General features: G+C 37.5%; 3 protein-coding genes, 1 long non-coding RNA gene and 2 pseudogenes across 5 annotated transcripts; 1 reads left to right on the forward strand and 5 right to left on the reverse strand.

Moving 5' to 3' along the window:
• Positions 1–6,366: 6,366 nt before the first annotated feature.
• LOC104707625 (putative disease resistance protein At5g47260) lies at positions 6,367–9,120 on the reverse strand. Its single transcript, XM_087505285.1, has 2 exons — positions 8,666–9,120; positions 6,367–8,443 (listed from the first exon to the last, which is right to left on the reverse strand). Exons 1-2 carry the CDS (start codon positions 8,695–8,697, stop codon positions 8,098–8,100), a joined length of 378 nt encoding a protein of 125 aa, XP_087361411.1. The 5' UTR covers positions 8,698–9,120; the 3' UTR covers positions 6,367–8,097.
• Positions 6,428–7,739, reverse strand: LOC147919890 (putative disease resistance protein At5g47260). Its single transcript, XM_087504155.1, has 3 exons — positions 7,312–7,739; positions 6,822–7,061; positions 6,428–6,632 (listed from the first exon to the last, which is right to left on the reverse strand). Exons 1-3 carry the CDS (start codon positions 7,737–7,739, stop codon positions 6,428–6,430), a joined length of 873 nt encoding a protein of 290 aa, XP_087360281.1.
• A 1,427-nt stretch (positions 9,121–10,547) lies between the features above and the next one.
• Positions 10,548–11,445, forward strand: LOC147919891 (uncharacterized). Its single transcript, XR_015593036.1, has 2 exons — positions 10,548–11,022; positions 11,132–11,445. It is a non-coding gene; the product is annotated as an uncharacterized LOC147919891 (long non-coding RNA).
• A 2,390-nt stretch (positions 11,446–13,835) lies between these two features.
• On the reverse strand, positions 13,836–14,580 carry LOC147919892 (putative disease resistance protein At5g47250 pseudogene; annotated as a pseudogene).
• A 1,286-nt stretch (positions 14,581–15,866) lies between these two features.
• LOC104771983 (uncharacterized) lies at positions 15,867–17,289 on the reverse strand. Its single transcript, XM_010496617.3, has 2 exons — positions 17,101–17,289; positions 15,867–16,712 (listed from the first exon to the last, which is right to left on the reverse strand). The coding sequence occupies exons 1-2, from the start codon at positions 17,132–17,134 to the stop codon at positions 16,081–16,083; spliced, it is 666 nt and encodes a 221-aa protein (XP_010494919.1). The 5' UTR covers positions 17,135–17,289; the 3' UTR covers positions 15,867–16,080.
• A 1,300-nt stretch (positions 17,290–18,589) lies between these two features.
• LOC104771984 (uncharacterized protein At4g02000 pseudogene) lies at positions 18,590–20,202 on the reverse strand (annotated as a pseudogene). Its single transcript, XR_015592741.1, has one exon. The product of XR_015592741.1 is annotated as an uncharacterized protein At4g02000 pseudogene (transcript).
• Between the last annotated feature and the right edge of the window lie 1,132 nt (positions 20,203–21,334).

A 21,334-nucleotide genomic window follows, 5' to 3' on the forward strand; every position in this document is an offset into this window, starting at 1 on the left:
CACATGTTATTAAGTGTAATAAATTTATAAATCTACAAAATTTTTTAGGAAATTATAAACCAAATTGGTATAGACATTTATAATTGATTTTGTTTTTTTGTGCAATTTTTTAGGAATTAACTTTGTAAACAAGTATAACTAAAAAAGGGTACCCTTTGTACTTCAAAAATGTTAATATAAATAGAACTATCGTGGTGGTGGGTTTAGGACTACTGAGCCGTACAGGCCCAGATAAATATACAATTTAAGCTAGTATACGGTCGTTAGAGGTTAGTTATGAACAGAGCTTATCGTTTTTTTTTCCTTTGGTTACAGGGATTAAGAAATCACAATTCAACGTTTTTAGTCTTCGCTAACTTCACCTTCAAGCTTTTTTGTGCCTCTCTTATCCTTCTTGCTTGTTCTTCATATCGTTTCTAAGTACATATAGAATCTGTACTAGAGAGTGTGAGAGATAATGATTGGTTCAAGCTTGTATAACCTTTGATTAGTACTTAGTAGTGGACTTTGCCGTTTGAGAGTCACAGTGATCAAGGAGAACTCGTTTATTTGGTGATGTTCTTGAGTGAGTTTCGATCTGTTATTGTCGGAAAACTAGAAGATTAAACTTTCACACTCACATTTATACAAACAAATCGAAAATGCTGAGGTAGACACCATAACATGTATAGTATAATCTATCAAACGTACTATTACAATATACAACTTAGAAGAAAATAAGTAAAAGAGTTTTAAATATCACAATTATACTTGGAAGAGCAAAAGGGAGTTTTTAATTACTACGGTGGTTGCTGCTTCCGCGGGTTGTCGGTGCGGTGGATGGAAGCAAACCTTGAGAAGGTCTGATTCCCACACCACAAAGCTGATTCTCAGCCTGTTCAATATTAATCCGTAATTCACGCTCACAAGAAGTTGCCTTTCCGAGTTCCGCTCTTGTCATGCTAAGGCGAACCAAGGCAGCTTGGAGCTCATCATAGCGGACTGTAACCGTTGCTTCACGGGAACCACATCCGACTGGGACGATCACTAGGTTCAAACGGATGCAAACCTTGAGCAAATGTCCTTCCTGTACGACAAAGCTGGCTCTTAACTTGTTCAAAACGAACCTTACCTTTAAGCTCTTTAGAAACCATAGCCTTTAGCTTCCTCTATAGCACAAGATGTTCAGCCAAGGCATCTTCCAGCTGCTTAATTCCAACTGCAACGTAGCCACGATGAGGACGCTCCTCAACTCTTACAATGTCCGTTCTACGGGAGGAAGCATGACCTGCTCTTCTGGAAGGAGGAGCAGGGTCCGGTCTCCTGGGAGAAGGTTCTGCTATCTGGGAATGACGTCGAGATTCCACAGCTCCTATAGGTTCTGAATGTTTCTTATATAGTTATATTATTAAGAAAGAGTTATACACATACATATAATACAAGGAAAGTCTAGGGTTTACTAATATTTACAAGTAGATCTCTAAGTTCTATTGTTATGTACTTATCACCTATATGCCCCCTCAAGATGGAAGGAGCTTGATCACACCAATCTTGTAACAGTCGTCCTGAAACCGTGCGCGGGGTAGAAGTTTGGTAAGATTGTCAGCCAACTGGTCATGAGTAGAAACATGTGAAACACGAAGCTGGTTGGATTGTATTTGTGTGCGTACAAAGTGGTAGTCAAGGGCTATGTGTTTCATTCGGGAATGGAAGACCGGATTTGCACAGAGATATGTGGCCCCAACATTATCACAATAGATGACAGGAGTGGATGGGAGATGCAAGCGCAGTTCAGAGTACAGAGAACATAGCCACCGAAGTTCTGCAGCAGTGTTAGCAACCGCTCTGTACTCAGCTTCAGTCGAAGAGCGAGCTACACCAGACTGCTTTTTGGAGGACCACGAGATGGGGTTGCGACCAAGATAAATTACATAGCCATTGGTAGAGATATAGTCATCAGTATCACCCGCCCAGTCCGCATCAGAAAAACCATAAAGTTTAACAGGAGACGTGGAGAAACAATGGAGAGAGTTAGGAGAGGAGGCCTGAAGATAAATACCATGAGTCGTAGTGCCGGCAAGATAGCGAAGAACTCTTTTTGCGGCTTGCCAATGATCCTGTGTAGGGCGATGCATGAACTGAGAGAGGCGACTAACGGCGTAGGAGATATCAAGGCGAGTGAACGAAAGGTACTGAAGACTGCCCACAACTGATCGATATTTAGAGGGATCATCAAGGGGAGCACCACTTGTGAGTGTAAGTTTTGGTGTTGTAGGTAACGGTGTAGAGACAGGTTTGGCGTCGAACATGTTGGTCTTGACCAGGAGGTCATTGATGTACTTACGTTGCATGAGATGCATTCCACGCTTGGACCGAGAGACTTCAATGCCAAGAAAGTAGTGAAGATCAACAGGATCCTTGATGGAGAATCGATCCGCAAAGGCAGTGAGTATAGCATCAACGGTGCGTGAGTAACTCTCAGTGACGATGATATCGTCGACGTAGACAAGGACATATGTGAGTTGAGACCCGGAGCCATGAATAAACAGGGACGCATCTGCAAGAGAGTTAGTAAAACTGGAATCAAGGAGGTGTTGTTTAAGGGCCATATACCACGCGCGTGGAGCTTGCTTAAGACCATAGATAGGCTTGCGTAGACGGCAGACGTAGTGTGGTTGATCCTTGTCAATAAATCCCGGCGGTTGAGACATGTAGACTTCTTCAGTGAGATCCCCTTGAAGAAATGCATTGTTGACATCTAGCTGTTTGATTACCCAGTTCTTCTTCACTGCAACATCAAGAACAACAAGGATAGTTGTAGACTTGATCACAGGACTAAAGGTATCAGCGTAGTCTTTGCCATATTGTTGATGAAATCCTTTAGCAACTAAGCGTGCCTTATACCGATCAAGAGACCCATCAGAAAGAAATTTTGTGGTGAATACCCATCTACAACCAACGATATTCTGTTTGACATCAGGAGGCACCAAATACCATGTGTAATTGTCCATTAAAGCATTGTATTCCACTGAACATGCCCTTCCCCAAAACGGATCCTTGAGAGCTTGAACTATTGTTTTTGGTTCCGGTGATAAAGAGTTGCGAACTGTTGCATGGAGACCAAACTTCGGGTTGGGTTTGGTAATATTATTTTTGGAACGAGTTTTCATTTTGTGGTGATTTTCTGGTGGTTCAACATGTTGTATTTGGCTCTGTGGTCGTGTGGGAACAGCTTGGTGTGGAGGGTGGTTTTGTGGTGGTTGGGTCTGAGTTGTGGGTTGCAACTCATTTTGTGGTCGAGCAGTAGGCTCAGGAAGACGAGGTTGAGTCTGAGTTGTGGGATTCAACTCAGTTTCATGAGGAGCAGTAGGCTCCAAAGATATTGAGGGAGTGAGAGAAGACGGAGAGGATGAGGAGGTGACAGAGATAGAAGAAGATACCTGAGGGAGAGGAGATGACCGGGGGTGAGGATCTGTGGTGGGGGGTCCCAAACTTATCGGCGGCGAGGAGGTTGTCGGAGACGGGTGAACCAAAGTTGGAAAAGCCGACGCAAGTGGCCTAGTAGTTGGGCCTTGTCGAGCTTGAGATTGATCTTGGGCCTGAGAAGTGGTTAATGGCCTAAAGAATTGCCCATATGGTTATTACGTCGTTGATACGTGAATAATATTGGAGGTCGTGAAGAACCAGCGACGTCTTCAATCGGTAATGTCGTCGATGACGGTGGAGACGGTGGTGAAATCACCGGTGATGGCGTAACCGGAGTGAAGGAAGGAAGCCACGACAAGGGTGGTGAGCTTTGAGATGATGTTGTCTCAGCAGTGTGTTGCAAGATTGTTTGACGAAACGGGAAGGTGTGTTCCACAAATTGGACGTGACGAGAAGTATAAATGATGTGAAGACAGTAGTATGCACTCTGCGTGAGGGAGTAACCAAGGAAGACACAGCCAAGAGATCGAGCATCAAGTTTATGAGTCGCATAAGGACTTAGCCAAGGGAAGCACAAACAACCAAAGACCCGAAGCTTCTCATAGTTTGGAGACGTCTGAAAAAGTTTCTGAAACGGTGATTGGTTGCCAAGGATAGGTGTGGGCATCCTGTTGATAAGATAGACCGGGGTGGCAAAAGCATATGGCCAATGATCAGTAGGTAAGTTTGCCGTCGACATGAGTGTGAGACTGGTCTCCAAAATGTGGTGATGTTTTCTTTCTGATAGACCATTATGCTCCAGAGTATGAGGTGGTGAGGTGAAGTGAGTGATACCATGAGTAGAGAGGAACTGCCTAAGAGCAATGAACTCGCCCCCATTGTCAGAAAACAATGTCCCAATCCGTGTTTGAAATCGATTTTCAACAAGGGGCTTGAAGGTAGAGAACACAGCTTTGACATCAGATTTTCGTTGGAGAGGATATAACCATGTGTATCGAGTGTAGTGGTCAACAAGAACAAGGTAATATTTGTAATTCTGAGTAGAGAGAATGGGAGAGGTCCATACGTCGGAGAAAATATATTCAAGAGGGTGTGTGGAGGTGATAGAAGATTGTGTAAACGGTAATTTGTGACTTTTATTAATAAAGCAATCTGAGCAAGATAAATGTTTGGAAGTAGAAGAAGCAACAAGAAGAGAAAAGGTAGAAATAATAGTGTTGAGAATTGGAGGAGAAGGGTGACCCAATCGTGAATGCCACAAGAGGAGACTTGTTCTTGGACCGGACGAAGATAACATGGCCATAGCCATCGGTTGTGTCAGCGGCCACACATACAGATCTTTTTCAGTTTTGCCTTGGAGTAATGGGACCCCCGTAGTCAGATCCTTCACCTGAAAGAAGGCAGGAAAGAAGTGAACAGACACTTGGTTAGCGTTACAAAGACGATACACATAGATAATATTCCGATGTATATCAGGAACACATAAGACTTTATCCAACTGTAAGATCGAGTTTGAGTGGGAAGAAGCATGGAACCAGTGTGAGTAATAGGCATAGTAGAACCATCAGCAATGGTCAGGTCTTCACCACCATTGTAGGGCTGGTGCAAGGAGAGGTTGTTGAGGTCTGAAGTGATATGATGTGTGGCGCCAGAGTCGACAACAGCAGCCACATAGGCGCGGGGTTGCCAAGGCGTGAACGGGCTGGAGTTGCTCGAGGAAGCAGACTGCATGGAGAGCCGTTGAGGACAGCGCCGAGCGCTATGTCCTTTTGTGTGGCAGAGTTGACACTTGCCCAAGTAAGGTCTGGAAGACCGATTGTTGTTGTTGTTGTTGTTGCCGTTGTAGGACTGCTAGTGTGCGTTGTTGTTGTTATTGGAGAAGCGTTGTGGTTGAGACTGAAAATGGTTGTTGTTCCTGTTGTTGTAGTTGGTGGAACGATGCTGAGCAATATTAGCAGAAACAGGAAAGGGAGTTGGAGTGGCAACAGCAATGGCGAGGAGCTTAGCTTCACGATTACGCAATCGTTCATGAACATCATAGATCGTCGGTGTAGTGTCCTTGCTCTCGATCTGGTCGACAACAGGTTTGAAATCCTCTGGAAGACCTTCAAGTATCTTCTCAATTTGATTGTCATGATCCATCGGTTTACCAAGGGCAGCGAGTTCATCAAAGCGTATAACAAGACCACGAACATATTCATCAATTGTTTTGTTTCCCTTGGTCCATACCTTTAGTTGTGTGCGAATGCCTTGGACATGTCCACGACTCGGTTTGGCGAAGGTAGAAGCAAAAGAGTTTCCCAGACTTCAGCAGCAGTGGTGGCACGAGAGACCATAGGTTGAACAGACGGAGTCATAACACCAAGTAAGGCACTAAACAAGAGACTATCTTGGCGTTTCCAGAGAGCAAACTCCGGATTTGGGATGGAGGTGGCGCCAGTAGTCACCGTGAGAGGAGGTGCAGCGGTGGATCCATCAAGGTATCCAGCAAGCTCATAGCCATCGACCAAAGCGTGGATCTGAAGGCTCCACATCAAATAGTTTGTGTTGTTGAGTTTGGTGACATGGCCAGTGTTAACAATGAAAAGCGGAGTAGTGGCGGTGGTGATAACCTCACCAGTCGATGGAGAGACATTGCCAGAGGTAGACATGATAGCAGTGGCGGATGTGTGTATTTAGAAAAATTTTAGGGTTATTTTGATCGTTTGCTCTGATACCATATATGTTCTGAATGTTTCTTATATTATTAAGAAAGAGTTATACACATATATATAGTACAAAGAAAGTCTAGGATTTACTAATATTTACAAGTAGATCCCTGAGCAATTTTACTCATAGTTACTCTTGAAGGTACTCTCAATTAAAAATTAAAAAAAAAATAATAAAGCAAATAAAAAAGTGAGAACCGTTTCTCTGGCAAGCATTGGAAGGAACATTCCTCAATAGTTTAACAGCTTATGATTGGTCAGTATTTTTATATTAATTTATTATTTAAATATATCATAATATTTTTAAAAAATCATTAAAATACATTATATTGAGTAACGCCAACTGTTACTACCGATAATGGTGGTCTAAGTTCTATTGTTATGTACTTATCACCTATAGCTCCGACTGCAGAGATCACTCTCTTGTCATGCCAACGCGGAGTCTCCACAGTTTCTTCCTCCCGTTCATCAACAAGATCCCATCGAATTCCATTATCGATGTCCGAGTAGACAGGACGCCTTCTCAGTTTCGGACAACGGCTCAATGTTGCTAAAATGTAGGGCGCTTCTCCTATCAGTGGTTATCTTCGGGAAATTACATCCCGAGATACTGAGTTACGAATACTGGACGCAGATTTTAGCAATAATATCCCTCCATTGGTTATTGTAAATCCGTTGAGATGTAAACGTCGGATACAACTTGCCAACTGGTTGTCACTTAGTAACCGCTGCAAAACAGCATCTTCTTCCACGGTTAGACTCAACTCTTTTAGACCTTTAAAAATTAGTAAATCCTCCATTAATCCGAGATCCATAGGAAAGGACCAGAATAACCGTAGTACTTGCAAACTCGATAAACCTGCTATCACCTCAATTTCTTTGAGCTTAGATGTGTGCTCAAGATCCAAGTGTATCAACTTCTTGAGCTCTTTCAGACCAAGCGGCAACCTTGTTATCGATGTAAATGACAAGTTGAGAAACTGCAGAGAAACCAGACAAGAAACTTCCTCCGGCAAATCAGCAAGTTCTTTATTATTAGATAGATCCAATAGTAAAAGACTTTTCATCCACCGGAAGAAATCACCCGAGATCCATTTCAAGTTGTTGTTTTCTTTGAGGAACAGGGTCGTAAGCTTGGGACAGTCGGGAGAACCGATATATTCTGAATATGAGTAGATGTCACCGACATCCTTCTAACCATTCTCCAATCATTGACCTCTGGCATCTGATGTATTCTCTCGCCCCGAAATCAGATGCTATCCACAAGGCCATTTCCCGAACTATCTTTACACCATATCCAGATTCATCCTCCATCAACAAAAACATTTTAACCAAAGTCTCAATCACCTCATAACCCTTGATCTCAACTATCTCTCTATCTTCTTCATCTGCAATAATTCCTTCGCCGATCAAGCAGTCGACCAACCCTTGTTTATTTGTAACACCACCTTTTGGAAATAAAGCACAATACAAGAAGCATAACCTGATATTCTCACGAGGCAGACTATCATATGAAAACTTTAAAACTGGGAGAATCTTATCTTTCATATCAGAAAACGCAGCTGCAGATGAAACCAAAACATGAATTGCATGGTACCACTCCCTTGTCGTTCTTTTGCTTGACATGGTCACACCGATGAGATAAAGAGCAAAACAAAAACCACCACATTTCTTACTTCTTAGCAACTATTCTTGCGAGCTGGGGTATGTCTGGATGACTTGTCAACGTGGCTTCTCCAACTATCTCTTGAAATAGATCCCATGATTCTTCTGGGCTCAAACATTTAGTTTCTAACGTAACCTTATCAAGAGTTGGTTGAAGTGGCAGGATCTTCCTCACATGAAGCAGAGGAGCTCTGTCAACCGCCAATTCAGAAAACTCTTTAGTTTTGAGGGTTTCAACTTCTTTCAACCTCTTGTGTACCATTTCACTGTAATGATTTGACGTTGGTTCAGAGATATGGGATTCATCTTCAGACTTAGATCACTTATGAAGTTCCGAGATACTCTTATCAAGCAGAGGATTAGCCTTGGATTCAATCTCTTCGACATCTGAAATCCACTTTTTGACTTCTGATAGCACTTGTAGACCTCTGCCCTCTTCTTTATACACTCTTTGCAGCAGCTCATTTCTCATTGCATTTAGGGCTCGCAATCCCATCTCCAAAGCCTCCAGGCTTTTCTCAAGAGCTTCTTTTTTATCTAAATCTAACGCAGACTGCATTTCAGGTACCACCATGTCCATGACATGAAAATCTCTAGATGCTGTAGCCTTTAGTTTATCTGAAACATCTTTTGCAATCTTCTCCGTCATATGTGCTTCATTGTCCCTAACAAAAGAGAGGAAAGCAAAATCACCGCTTCCATTAAAACAGTCATGGGTGAAAAACATCATACCTCTCTTCCCAGTAATCTAATGACATCTATTTCTAATATATACAATAAAAATTTGAATTGATCATATATATTCAGCGTTATTTCTCCTATCCTCATCAAACACCATTATTATTCACCCTTGTAACAAATCTTGTGGTTACTGCCTTTAACTGTACCTGCGAGACGTACCAGAAGAAGGAGAAGCCATCAGAGACGAGCTTGAGAGATGGAAAATGGTAAGAGAAGTTGAAGGCAATGTCTTTTTGGAAAACTATGAAAATACAACGCCTAATGACTTACAATAGACGAAACATCAAATGAAAAGAGATAAGGTTTCTTTGTCAAGACTTTAAGCAAGTTACATAAACTAGGACGACCAATCTATATGTGGTTCTTATGGGGGTGCTCCCTTTAAAAAATAAAATAAAAAATAAAAAAAATCAAGCTTTGTTTATGCATTTCGTCCACATATGACAGTACTTATTTACAGGCGAAAAGTCTTTGCAACAAAGAAGAAAAATGGTTGTCACCGTCCATCACCCCCAGGAAAAAAGTTTAAACGTACATAAATCAATCAACCACACTCGATAAGAATATTATATTATGTGCCTCGATATTGTTGAATATCTGTACTATTAATTAGGGAGTACACTTAAGAATAAAAAAAAAATTCATATCAAAGATTCATATTGGCAAACAGACCCAATTTTCTATATATTAAAAAAACAAAAAAAAATTAAAAAATATCTTTATTATATTTTAGGAAATCGTTCAAATTATTTCCATAAAAAAGGTTATTAAATTTAAATTATTAGAAAATCAATTTACTTTTAAAAATAAATTTAACCAATTTAATAAAATCTACAATAATCATAATTTAATGAAAGTATCAATTAATTAATTCTGATTTTTGTGGTTATTGAAAGAAGAAATATGTTAGATGAGGAAATAAATTATTACTAAAATATATAAAGTTAAAAAAAAGCATAAACCATTAGATTAGGATTGACAAATAAAAAACCGTTAGATTAGAAATACTTTGATACTATTTAACGCAATTTCAGGAAATTTTTATATCATCACCAAATTGGGTAACTGAAAAAAAAGAGAGATTAATATCAATATTTTAGGAAAGTAAACAATTCGGTATCCCTAAATATCTTAACTACCATAAGATTATAACTAATATACGGAATAATTAAATTAAAATAATGCAATAAATTCATTTATATCAAATTCTTATTCTATATTTAATAATTATCCATATTAGTTCTTACTTCTTAGCATTATATTTGAGCGATCAGAAAACTAGGAAATCACACAATTATTATTTTTTTAGTTTATTCGGGAATCTTTGAAATCGGATTTTGTGATAACTGATTAGTCATATTAGGATTTTCCATATTTCACAACCGACTCAAACATCTTATAAATACATAGATTCAAAGTTAGTATTTACTCTCAAACCTTCAAAGTTCAAACTTATTCCAAAGACAAAAATGGATGTTGATGTGAAGAAGACATACACCAATTGATTACATTTACAGCTTCCGATTATGCAATTTCTTAGGAATTTTTCTTTTCTTTCTTTTTTACTGTGATTATATTTAATTATTGTTTGTTCTATGTGTTTAGTTTGTAAATCATTCATCCTCATCGTTTTGTTTTCTTTTGTATCTTATAGATCTCTTTATGAAAAAGAGTTTTATGGAACAAACTACTTTTTTATGTTGTTCTTATGAAAATTATTATAATTGATTATATATTTTTGTATATTTATCAAGTATGGTTATGTAACTTAATTAGTATCTATTGTGATTTCTCTAAAGTCTAAACAAACATTCAAGATGATCAAATAACAAAATTTGCTTTTGTTGAAGATAGCTCTCAAAATTAGTTGGTTCTGTATTTGTACATGGGGATAATCCGTAATTAGTCGAGGCCTTGAGATAATCCGTAATCTTCATATACAATATATTGCGTGGGGCAATATCCAATCCATGTATCACTCCACGCAATACATGGTTGTCCCATGTACAATATATTGCATGGAGTAATATCCAATCCATGTATCACCCCACGCAATACATGGTTCAAGAACCTCTCAGCTGTGGAACTACTCACATGCGAGGGTCTAACGACTTTGACGTGGCTGATATATGCTGCAAATATTGAGTCTCTAAGCATCAGACTGTCACCGAAGTTGGAAGAAATAATAAGCGAAGAGAAAGCTGCTGCAGGTGTCAGTGTGGTGGATCTTTTTCAAAAGCTAAAAGTCCTTCGTCTAGAGTACTTGGACGAACTGAAGAGCATCTATTGGAGTCCACTCTCTTTTCTATGTCTTAAGAAAGTACATATAACACGCTGCCCTAAGCTGCGTAAGCTTCCATTAAATTCAACTAGTGTCGAGAGAATTGATGATCTTCCCATAGAAGTGGATGATGGATGGGTAGAAGAAGCTGAATGGGAGAGTGGAGCTGAAGAGCGATTTCTTCCTGTAATCCGCACAGCTTCTGTTACTAAGCTTCATCTGGTAATATCTTTTCCTTATGCTCCATTATAGAATCTCTAGTTTTCTATTTTCTTTTATTCGACTCCTCACTTTGTGTACCTTTGCATATTTATCTTCTATCATCTTTTAGGTGTAGAAATGCAAGCCCATGAAAAACCAGACATCACTGAATGCAACTCAAAGTTCCTACTTCTGTTTTTTTCTTTTATGCTAGCTTAAACCTGATTCACAGTCGTTTGCTTGTCTTTTTCATTCGTAAACTCAAGATGACTCAAATTCGCAAGTATTGTGAAGGACTATTGAGAATTTATGTTTTCTTTAATCTTGAATTTCGTTTTTGCAATATCTCTGAACGTATGTATGTCTAACTAATTCGAGTTCATGTATTGCCCTAAATGTGGCATCACTTTATCTAAATTGAAATTGAATCATGCCATTTAATTATGCTCTAGGTTCGGATCCGGACGTACGTGCAGGGTTATATTTGCCTAAATTTTTTAAAATTGAAAAAAAAATTCATGTAAACCTCTGCTCAGACCTGTATGAATGATATATATAAGAACAAATTACGATATAATTTAGATAAGTGATATTATGTGTATATTATTTTAAGCTAATCCAAACATTTTCAACTGTTTGTTTAGGGGAGTTAAATCAAATTTGGATTCAGCTTCAGTTTCATTTATTTCATGTATTTAACCTAGATGTATATATTTTGGAATGGGAAACTTGTTTTGTTCTGTATGCGTTAAAAAGTTTCATCCAATAACCATTCTCTTTTAAATAATACATATTCGAATATATTTATTATAATAGGTTTAGACAGAATACATGAATTCTCTGTTTATAAATTTAATTTTTATTAACTTTAAATATTTATTTGGTATAACATATATAATTTGAATGCATAGCAGTTTGATATTTGGTTTATTTTCACAAATGAATGATGATTTTTTTAATATCAATAAAAAAGACAATGAGAGAAAGTGATCTTGTCCTTAGGCATAATCAAAACTAAACCATAACCGTATTTTGGACCGTAGTCGTATATAACATTTAGAAACTTTAACCGTTAATCGTAAATATATGGTTAAATTTATATTAATTGTAACTGTTAATTATCGTAATTGTATCAAAATCGTTGTTAACCGGATGGTTAAAATATAAAGTTTTTACCGTAACTATTTTAAGATATAATAAAATATACTAATAATTATTTATTTAATATGAATAGTATGATATATAAATACATGATTACACTGAAAGAGCATATCAACTAAAAATAAATAATATCAACCATATTATATCATCAAATAATATCAACTATATAATATCATCAAATAACTGAAGCTGTATATAACCATAACCGATAGTTAATGAACCGTAATCGTATCCGTGTTCATGCCTACTTATCAATACCCATCCCGTTGCGTATCATATAATTTCCAGATGACCTAAATATAATTTTCAAGCGATCAAACCCGTCTAATATATCTGTTTGCAATGTTTAAAAATTTTTGACCCAAAAAATCCCATTCTGCGTAATTCATATTAGTAAATAGTACGTCCGCATATGTTCTGCTTGAATTCTTGTTCCCAAAATTCTCGTCCCGTATTTTGTTAAAAGTAGTTTAGATAATGATTTTTATTTTCTAAATTACGCGTTTCTTTCCTTTACCCATTATTTAATGTCCCGATATTTGAAATAAATATAACGGTGAATTTGAATTTAGTTATTTGGTATTCGAAAGCCCCAATTAAATTTAAACATTTAAATTGTATGTTTTTGCCTCCTTACCTCTATTTCTTGTCCAACTTTTTATGAGAAACAGTTTAGATAATGTCATTATTTTTTTGAATTACTTGTTCCCATTTCATATTGGTTATTTCCTATTAGATCAATTAAAAAAAAAAACCATTTACATGTTATGAAAAAAAACTAAAAATTTTGAAAGAATCATCCCAAAGTAGAGATTTTCACGTCTAGAAATTGACCCTTACACAAATATTGAGATTTTGAATATTAGATATCACTACCAATTTTTTTTGTATTTAACTATAACAATATTAAAAAGAAAAGAAAATAAGATATAGTAAATTTTCTGATATTATGTGCCTCGGGAAATAAAGCACAATATTGAAAACACAACTTTGCATCCTCTTTTTCCAAATGATCATAAGGTTTTAGGTGGTCTAAGAGATGATTTCACTCCGAGTTGTGGAATGTTATCTATCTCACTGTAGTTAAAAAAATGCATGGCTCGCGATCGGGTAGCGTTGGTTCCGCTAGTGTTCCAGGGTTGTACCTGATTAACCATTGTATTTGTCTTCGTCCAAGTCTTTAGGGGGAAATGTAATATTCCTGTGATTTGGTTGTAAGTCTAATTTGGTGAATGAAAAGTTGATGTTAAGAAAAAAAAAAAAAAAAAAAAAAAAAAAAGAAAAAAAGAAAAAATGATCATAGCTGTACTTCAAAACAGGAAATACTTTCTTCTCCATATCATCCGACACAGGCAGAGAAGATTCCAAAGTAGAGAATACCTGATGCCATTCATCTACAGTCGTTTTACAGGACAGACACTTGCCAATGACCCCAATTGCAAGGGGTAAGTAAAGGCACTTTTTCACAATATCTTTTGCGTGCTCAAGCATTTCGCCATTTAATGTGTCTCTTCTCTTCTGGAATGATGCTTTAACAAATCCAATGCGTCCTTCTCGGCTAAACATTCAACTTTTATGTCCTTATTTGCCCCCATACTTCCACAGACATCCTTAAAACGAGTAGTAAACACGACTTTGAATTCTCTCCCCTGCAATGGAATTCCGATTGCTGTTCAACTCACTTCCTCCGATAAGTCATCTAATAACAACACGAATCGGTGCTTCACATGTTTTAGAACCCTGCGTATATCACCGGCTTTCTCCCTTTGTGATTTATTGATCCAATCCTCGCCACAGAGGGCTAATCTTTTCCCGATATCATCTTGAATCATCCCAATATCTGCATCTTTAGAAACTTCAACCCAAATGACCACATCATAATCATCCTTAGAGCTAACGAACTTGTTATCAATTAGACTGAGGAGTGTAGTTTTACCCACTCCCCCCATACCATATAGACCCAACATACTAATATCAGATTCCCTAAGAAGGCTCCATGTCCTTTGAAGCAATGTATCAAGGCCAAATGTTTGCTGAACAGGTTCTTCTACTACCACGGGAGGAGGAGCTTGCCCAGCCACCACTTCAATATCATATGTAGACAAGAGACTTTGAACTTCACTTAACTTCATGGAAATCTTTTTGCCAGAGCCGTAGACCGAAAAGAAAGTGCTGGAACAATACCCGTACGTTGACAGCCTTTGTTGTACAGCGGAAGCATCAGCAACCAGGAGATTGGTGTCGGTTTCAATGGTTTCAACTTTTGAAAGCCACCTTTCCACTTTAGCTGACCGTAGCCCACCCCTGAGTTCTCCAGCATCAACTTGGCGTAACAAATCACATCTTTTTGCTTTGAGATCCTCCAAAGCATTCTTCAGATCGTCAGATTCTCCTCAACCTTGCAAATGTAAGCTCCATGTGCAGCCAAGAAATTAAAAACTGGTCGAAGACGTCCAACAGCTGCAAAAACAGTCTCGAAAATGGTACCCATTATTCTCAGTATCGGAGACAAGATGAATGAGAAGAGCAAATCTTGAACGTGAGAAGACTAAAAGGATGTAAAATAGTAGTAATTACAGTTTGGTCTCTATATATATATATATATGTATATATGTATTATATGTTTTGCAATTTGCATGTCATCATCGAATAACAAAAAATATGGTTCACACAAATCAATGGATGTATAAACTTCAAAGAAAACCACGAAGTCAAAAAAATCAACGCAAACCATTTTGTATTCTTTAAATATTTGCATCATGTTATCGTTGTCGTTGATATTGCAATGTAGGTAGGTAGCTGTTGAAAGTTCCAGAGCAATACGAATCCGAAAAAGCTAGTAGCTAAAAAAATCACACTGTAATTTAGAGTTGAAAGAAGAAAGGGTCAAAGCAAGAGAAAGGATCCAATCGTTTCACTCAAAGAGTCTTTAATGACTTAATTTGAACTAAGTATAGAGATTAATTCGCAAACAGAGGAAGAAGAAAGAATTTGAGATACATACACCAGCACTGCATAACCTTGTTGAATAGAGAGAGAGATTAGTCATCAACAATTTGTGGCTCACCTGTGGATATGAAAAAAAAAAAAAAAAAAAACAGAAAACATCATCACATACGACACCATCAAAATCCATAGACAAAATTACCCCATTGGATTTTTAAGATTCCAAATCGAATAAAGAAGTATCTCATTTTTTTGACTGACCCCATTGGATTTTAGACAACACACCATAACCCAATCTCTGCAACCCAGTAAACACCGTCTACGCATCAGAGAAGTCGCAACGGAAAACAAAACTCACTGTTGTTCTCGGTGAATTCGGGTCAACCGGATCCGAGTCGGGTAAAGCTTAGCAATGGGCTGAGATTTAAAACAAAGGAGGACAGTGTAATGGGTCGTACAGGCCCAGGTTACTTTCCGTTGGAACTTGTAATGTTTTTTTTTTTTTAGTTAAAGGTTGCTTAAGAAATCACATTTCAAATTTCAACGTTTTTTAGTCTTCGCTAAATCTTCAAGCTTGTCTACTCTCTTCTCCATCTTGCTTTGAGTGAGAGACTGGGAGAGAGAGAGACTATCCATTGTTGATTCAAGGGGAACTCGTTTCATTGGTGATGTTCTTGAGTGAATTTCGATCTGTTATTGACGAAAAACCAGAAGATCAAACTTTCACACTCACATTTATACAAACAAATTGAAAACAATGACTACAAACTACGATTTATTGTTGGAACCAAAGTACAATGACATGTTTATAGTATAATCTATCAAACGTAATATTACAACTTAGAAGAAGACAAGTACAAGAGTTTTAAAAAGATCACAACTTGTAAGAGCAAAAGAGAAGTTTTTTTATTACTACAACTTGGAAGACAAGGAAAAAAAATAGAAAGTGCATCTATAATGAGCCAACGGTGGCTATCTGCTGCTTCCGCGGGTCGTCGGTGCGGTGGATGGAAGCAAACCTTGAGAAGGTCTGATTCCCACACGACGAAGCTGATTCTCAGCTTGTTCAATATTAATCCGCAATTCACGCTCACGAAAAGTTGCCTTTTCGAGTTCCGCTCTTGTCATGCTAAGGCGAACCAAGGCAGCTTGGAGCTCATCATAGCGGACTGAAACGGTGGCTTCACGAGAACCACGTCTGACTCGAACGATCCCTCTCTGATCGAGATAATGCTGATCACTATGATGATCACTTGGTTCAAACGGAAGCGAACCTTGAGCAAATGTCCTTCCTGCACGACGAAGCTGGCTCTTAACTTGTTCAAAACGAACCTCAGCTTTAAGCTCCTTAGAAACCATAGCCTCCAGCTTCCTCTGTAGCACACGATGTTCAGCAAAGGCATCTTCGACCTGCTCAACTCCAACTGCAACGTAGCCCCGATGAGGACGCTTCTCAACTCTTACGATGTCCGTTCTCTGGGCGGAAGCATGACCTGCTCTTCTGGCATGAGGAGCAGGTTCCGCTCTCCTGGGAGCAGGCTCTGCTGTCTGGGAACGACCTCGAGGCTCCACAACTCCGACTGCAGGGTTGGAGCTACGGGGAACTAGAAATAAGTTTGATTGGAGTCATCATGATTAATTAACAACTTTAATATAGAATATTAAATATTACTATCCCCATTTTTACATAACAAGTATCCTTCTACAACTCTATATTTAATTTGTTCTATACAAAAATGCTGTTGTGTATTTTCTAATACATATACTTTGAAACCAAACACACTTTTATCTCTATGATTTGATAAAAGAAAGAAAAATTGAGAATATATAATAGAAAATTTGAGAATAAAAAAGTCTATGAGTAACTATGGAAAAACACTAGAACGATAAATTTGTAATGAAACGGAGATCAATATAATAACCCTACTTAGAATCAAAGACCAAAAATTTAATGTATCTTAATCACATATACGCTAAAGGTAAAAAATATACTGTTCTCCGAGGAGCTTCCGCGGGCGTGGCTCATCTTTTTGTAATGAAACTTGAAATGGAATCGTCTCTCACTCTCTATCTACTCAGCCTACTCTATATATACGCAAAACGGGTAGGTTTGATGGAGAGGCCATGTGTCCTCCCCTATAATCAACAATCAACGGTGCTTATAACCACATAAATAATCTTATGTCATTTACAGGCCGTGCCTACCCTTATAGAAAAAAAGCAAGTGCCTCACACCACACTAAAATATAACAAATTTATAGAAATTATCTTAATATTTCACACTGTTTTACCTTGTGAGTGGTCAATATTCCAAAACTACATTCTACAAATATACTATTACTTATACATTTATTAGACGCTTTTTCTATTTACAATGCCTTTTAAAGTTTGTTTTTTCAAATTTTAAGCTTAGATGCATTTTTTTCTGTTTTTTTCTTATACGAAAAAAAATGTCCACAATCTTCAATATTTGCCTTAGGTCTCTAGATCCCTAGGCACGACACTGGTCATTTATTTGTTTTCCTTAAGTTTAGTCAACAATATACGGAATCAAATTGATCGTTGATATGAATCTTTTTACTCATTTAACTATTTTAGGATTTATAACGATCATATATGCTACTTACCAAAGATATTCAGTTACATCTACAATATATTTCATTAGTCTTTTTCGTCAATGTGAAGAAGAAAATCTTTTTAGCTCCATAAATATTAGTCTATATAGGGATATATCTATTTAATTTTGAGTCGTTTCTTCCACGAAAATATGCCAAAGTTTCCCTCAAATTAATGGACCATTAGTCGTTCTCCAACTTTTGTTCGTGGAAATTTCTATCCTAAGAAAGGAGTGTTTAGTATCCAAAAATATCTATAAATGGGTATCTCAATCCTATTTTCTAAACTGATATTTTCATAAATAAATAAAAGTAGAATGCAAATATCTAATAGGTTATCAAACTTTTTGTATGATTAATGTCATTTACAACCACAAACGATATAGTGGCTTGAAAAAATATTCTATTAAAGATGGCAAGAAAGGTGGGCAATATTTTCTCCATTACGTACTTACTTACTCAAATAAGTGACTTCTCTAAATGTTTCTTTTATTTAATTATTTATTTCATTGGAAGTTTGGAACACCTAACTCGTCCAAAGATAATAATTTATTTCATCAGCAACGATACGTCATCCTTAATTATACGTCCTCTTACGTCACAACATCACAATAATTTGTCTCTAAATTTCCTTCATGGCTTGTGTAATTTGAACACAAACACTCTTTGAATTATACAGTTTTTGTGTTGCCTTTGGTTTGGTGGCTTGACATGCATAAATAAATGTTGAACCGTCGTCCCAAAGTAAGCTACTAAGCTCCATCAATGTCTTTTCATCATTTTAAGAAAAACCCCACAAAAGTTAACACCTACAAGACTCAACAAGACTATACAAAACTCAAAAATAACCATTTGTCCGTTGATCCCAATCAGGACACGCGTAGATCTGACAATATTTTATTACAGTTCCATGGGCACCCATGATAAATAAATAGCTTTTTTTTTTTTTCCACCAAGTCTGATTTTATATAACATGAACCAAAATTACAGCTGTGGAAGCTTCTACTTTTCACCTATTACAAAGTTTGGATTATCACATGAAGAAAGATAATCTCATTGTTGCATAACTCAAAGTGGCCAACGCCTTTTTTCTTCTAAAGTTACTTATAGATTGGTAAACAAACCGATTAAGCTAAAAGATGAAACAGAGATCAGTAGACTGATCTGCGGCCATTTCTTCATCTTCCTTCTGCTGTAGATAGGCAGGATTCAAAAAATGCAAACCATGCTTGAAAAGTAAACTAACTTTCTACTATTCCTGCTTCGAAGATACCGCAGGTTCCCAAAAAACCTTGACAGTGATTGTAGAGTGTCTTTATCTCTTCTTCGGAGGTATCTGAATTCCTCCATCTTTGTACTCTTGTATCTTTTGCTTTTGTTTTCTTTCTTTATCTTTAGCTATCTCTGATCTTGGATGTTTCGATGACTCTCCTACTTCAAATTTAGATGTTTGTCCAATTCCTGCATTTTTTATCTCTTTTGCAGTGCTTTCATGATCATTAAATGGAGTCACATTAGAGCAGTTTGAGGATTGTACTCTGATACTTGATACCCTTTTTGGTATTGGTACTGCAAAATGTTGAATATTTTCAGCTTTGAACTCTGGAAAGTAAGGCGAAGCTGCTGCTATTTCCTCTGGATTAAGAGGAGGAGTTTCCACTCTTGGAGGTTGAGACCTTGGTGCTGGAAATGATGTATCTGATATATGGGATTGTGAATTGATATCATCCCTGTTTAACTCATCATTCTGAACCACTCTATTCTGATCAAGTCTTTCGGAAATTGCAGGGTTGACTCTATTAATCGGGATACGCTGAAGGAACGGACACTGAATCCTATGGTGAGTCATTCTGTAACAGTTACTACAAATTCTTCTCAGACGCTCATACTGAAAGCGTATCATTGCTGTTTCTCCAGATCTAAACCTGATTCTTCGAAAGAAACGTAGACAATCAGTAATTCCAAACCTGATTCTTACTCTGATACAAGCTATCTGAGTCGCTGTTGCTTCATGAAAATCCACTGTCACTATTTCTCCAAGTCTTTCCGCTATAAGCACGACTGTCTCATCAGAGACATATGGTAATGGGATGCCACGAATTTGAACCCAGAGATCGATAGTTGTTAGAAAATCTAAGCTTGGAAAGTCCTCCCATCTTTGGACAGCAACAAACCAATTATTGAAAATCCATGGTTCTCTTCTCTGCACTGAGATAAGATCAACTTCTGATTGAAAAAGAAACTGAATAAAAGTACCATCCAGAACTCTTCCATGAACTTGTGAAGCTAGACCCCACGACCTTGGTAAGGAGGATATCACAGTCTGAAAATTCTGAACACTTGGATTCAGTGGTCTAGCTATCAGACTTAGCCTGTTACGAGTTATAGCTGCTGCATATGCAGAATGAGGGATGAGTATTTCTGGATCATCACGTCCCAAAACCAAGTTGTGAATTTCATTCCACATCTCATCAGCCATGAAAAGGTATTTAAAAAGAAAAAAAACAGATGAGGAGAAGACTGAGGTAGAAAAGAGAGAGAGAAGGGAAGTATTGGGTAGAAAGGTTAACTAAAAGGGTATATAAGTAGTAGAGATATAAGAAAATTAAGGGGATACTTAAGAGGAAGGTTTGCTAATAGATATAAGGAAAGTTTTATGGAGATAATAGAAAGATATTGTAAGAAGTTAAAAGAAGAAAAGGTTAAAAACCTAAGGAGATAGCGTAGAAATTTTCACATTGATAAAATAACAGTCAACAAGACTAAATCTTATCAAGGAGAAAACAGAGGATAATATTATGAAAACAACCTCTTCATGCAAGCTGCCAGCAAAGAGGACAAAAAACAAACCTTTCACTCTAGGTAATTTTTAAGTGGAGATACCATTCCTGATTCTGAAGTTACCTTCTGTCACAACCGACTTTGACTGATCTTAGAAAGTCAAGGATGAAAACTGTAACCTTCTACTTCAACTTCAGGTCACACCCAGCGTGTGATACTCTCGTGTTTATATCCAGTCTTCGTTTTTTTCAAAAAAACACACTCTTTAGCAAATAACTCTGATAGCCATTGAGGATGACCACTAGCAACATAGGATTGTAAACGTAATCCTTTTATTACACTATTTGCTATTTCAAACGCTCCTCTGTTACAGCTTGGAGGTTCCATTACCATAAACCAATTGGATTTATCTTTTGTAAAGCTTAACAACTCGGCAATATGACCTATCATAGCTGGCCAATCTTTCGGTTTATGGAGAGCTTGAATGATCTCAAAAGAGGATGCTCCAAAAGTAACTCTCTGTAGATGATGCCTATTCATGCTATCTAAAGCCCATGTCCAGCTTTTTAATTTAGCTTCAGTAAGAGAATGTACCTGAGTATATGCTCTTCGACTATGAATTAAGACTTTTCCATTTGAATCTCTGACCACCCATGATGCACCTGATAAAGATTTTTTCCTAGACCAAGCAAATCCAATGTTGCATTTAAGATCTCCGATCAATGGAGCGGTCCAAACATTTTGATGAGATTTATTTTGCTCCTTGTGAGTTTCATTGTTTTGAGCTATCCACCATGCGTGAGCATCTTCAAACGCCTTGTCCACTATTT

This window comes from Camelina sativa, chromosome 20, assembly GCF_030686135.1.
Source record: "Camelina sativa cultivar CO46 ecotype springtype chromosome 20, ASM3068613v1".
Lineage (NCBI taxonomy): Eukaryota > Viridiplantae > Streptophyta > Magnoliopsida > Brassicales > Brassicaceae > Camelina > Camelina sativa.

What these genes read in the sequence shown, in the direction of transcription:
- LOC104771983 (XM_010496617.3), bottom strand. Translation starts at nt 17,134, where the DNA reads ATGAGCCACGCCCGCGGAAGCTCCTCGGAGAACA. An exon ending in CGGAAGCTCCTCGGAGAACA is followed by an intron (nt 16,713 to 17,100) that starts GTATATTTTTTA and finishes ACTTATTTCTAG; the next exon opens with TTCCCCGTAGCTCCAACCCT.
- LOC104707625 (XM_087505285.1), bottom strand. Translation starts at nt 8,697, where the DNA reads ATGGCTTCTCCTTCTTCTGGTACGTCTCGCAG. An exon ending in TCTTCTGGTACGTCTCGCAG is followed by an intron (nt 8,444 to 8,665) that starts GTACAGTTAAAG and finishes CTCTTTTGTTAG; the next exon opens with GGACAATGAAGCACATATGA.
- LOC147919890 (XM_087504155.1), bottom strand. Translation starts at nt 7,739, where the DNA reads ATGTCAAGCAAAAGAACGACAAGGGAGTGGTACCATGCAATTCATGTT. An exon ending in AGGTCAATGATTGGAGAATG is followed by an intron (nt 7,062 to 7,311) that starts GTTAGAAGGATG and finishes ATCGATAACAAG; the next exon opens with GTTGCCGCTTGGTCTGAAAG. An exon ending in CGGTTACTAAGTGACAACCA is followed by an intron (nt 6,633 to 6,821) that starts GTTGGCAAGTTG and finishes GAAACTGAGAAG; the next exon opens with GCGTCCTGTCTACTCGGACA.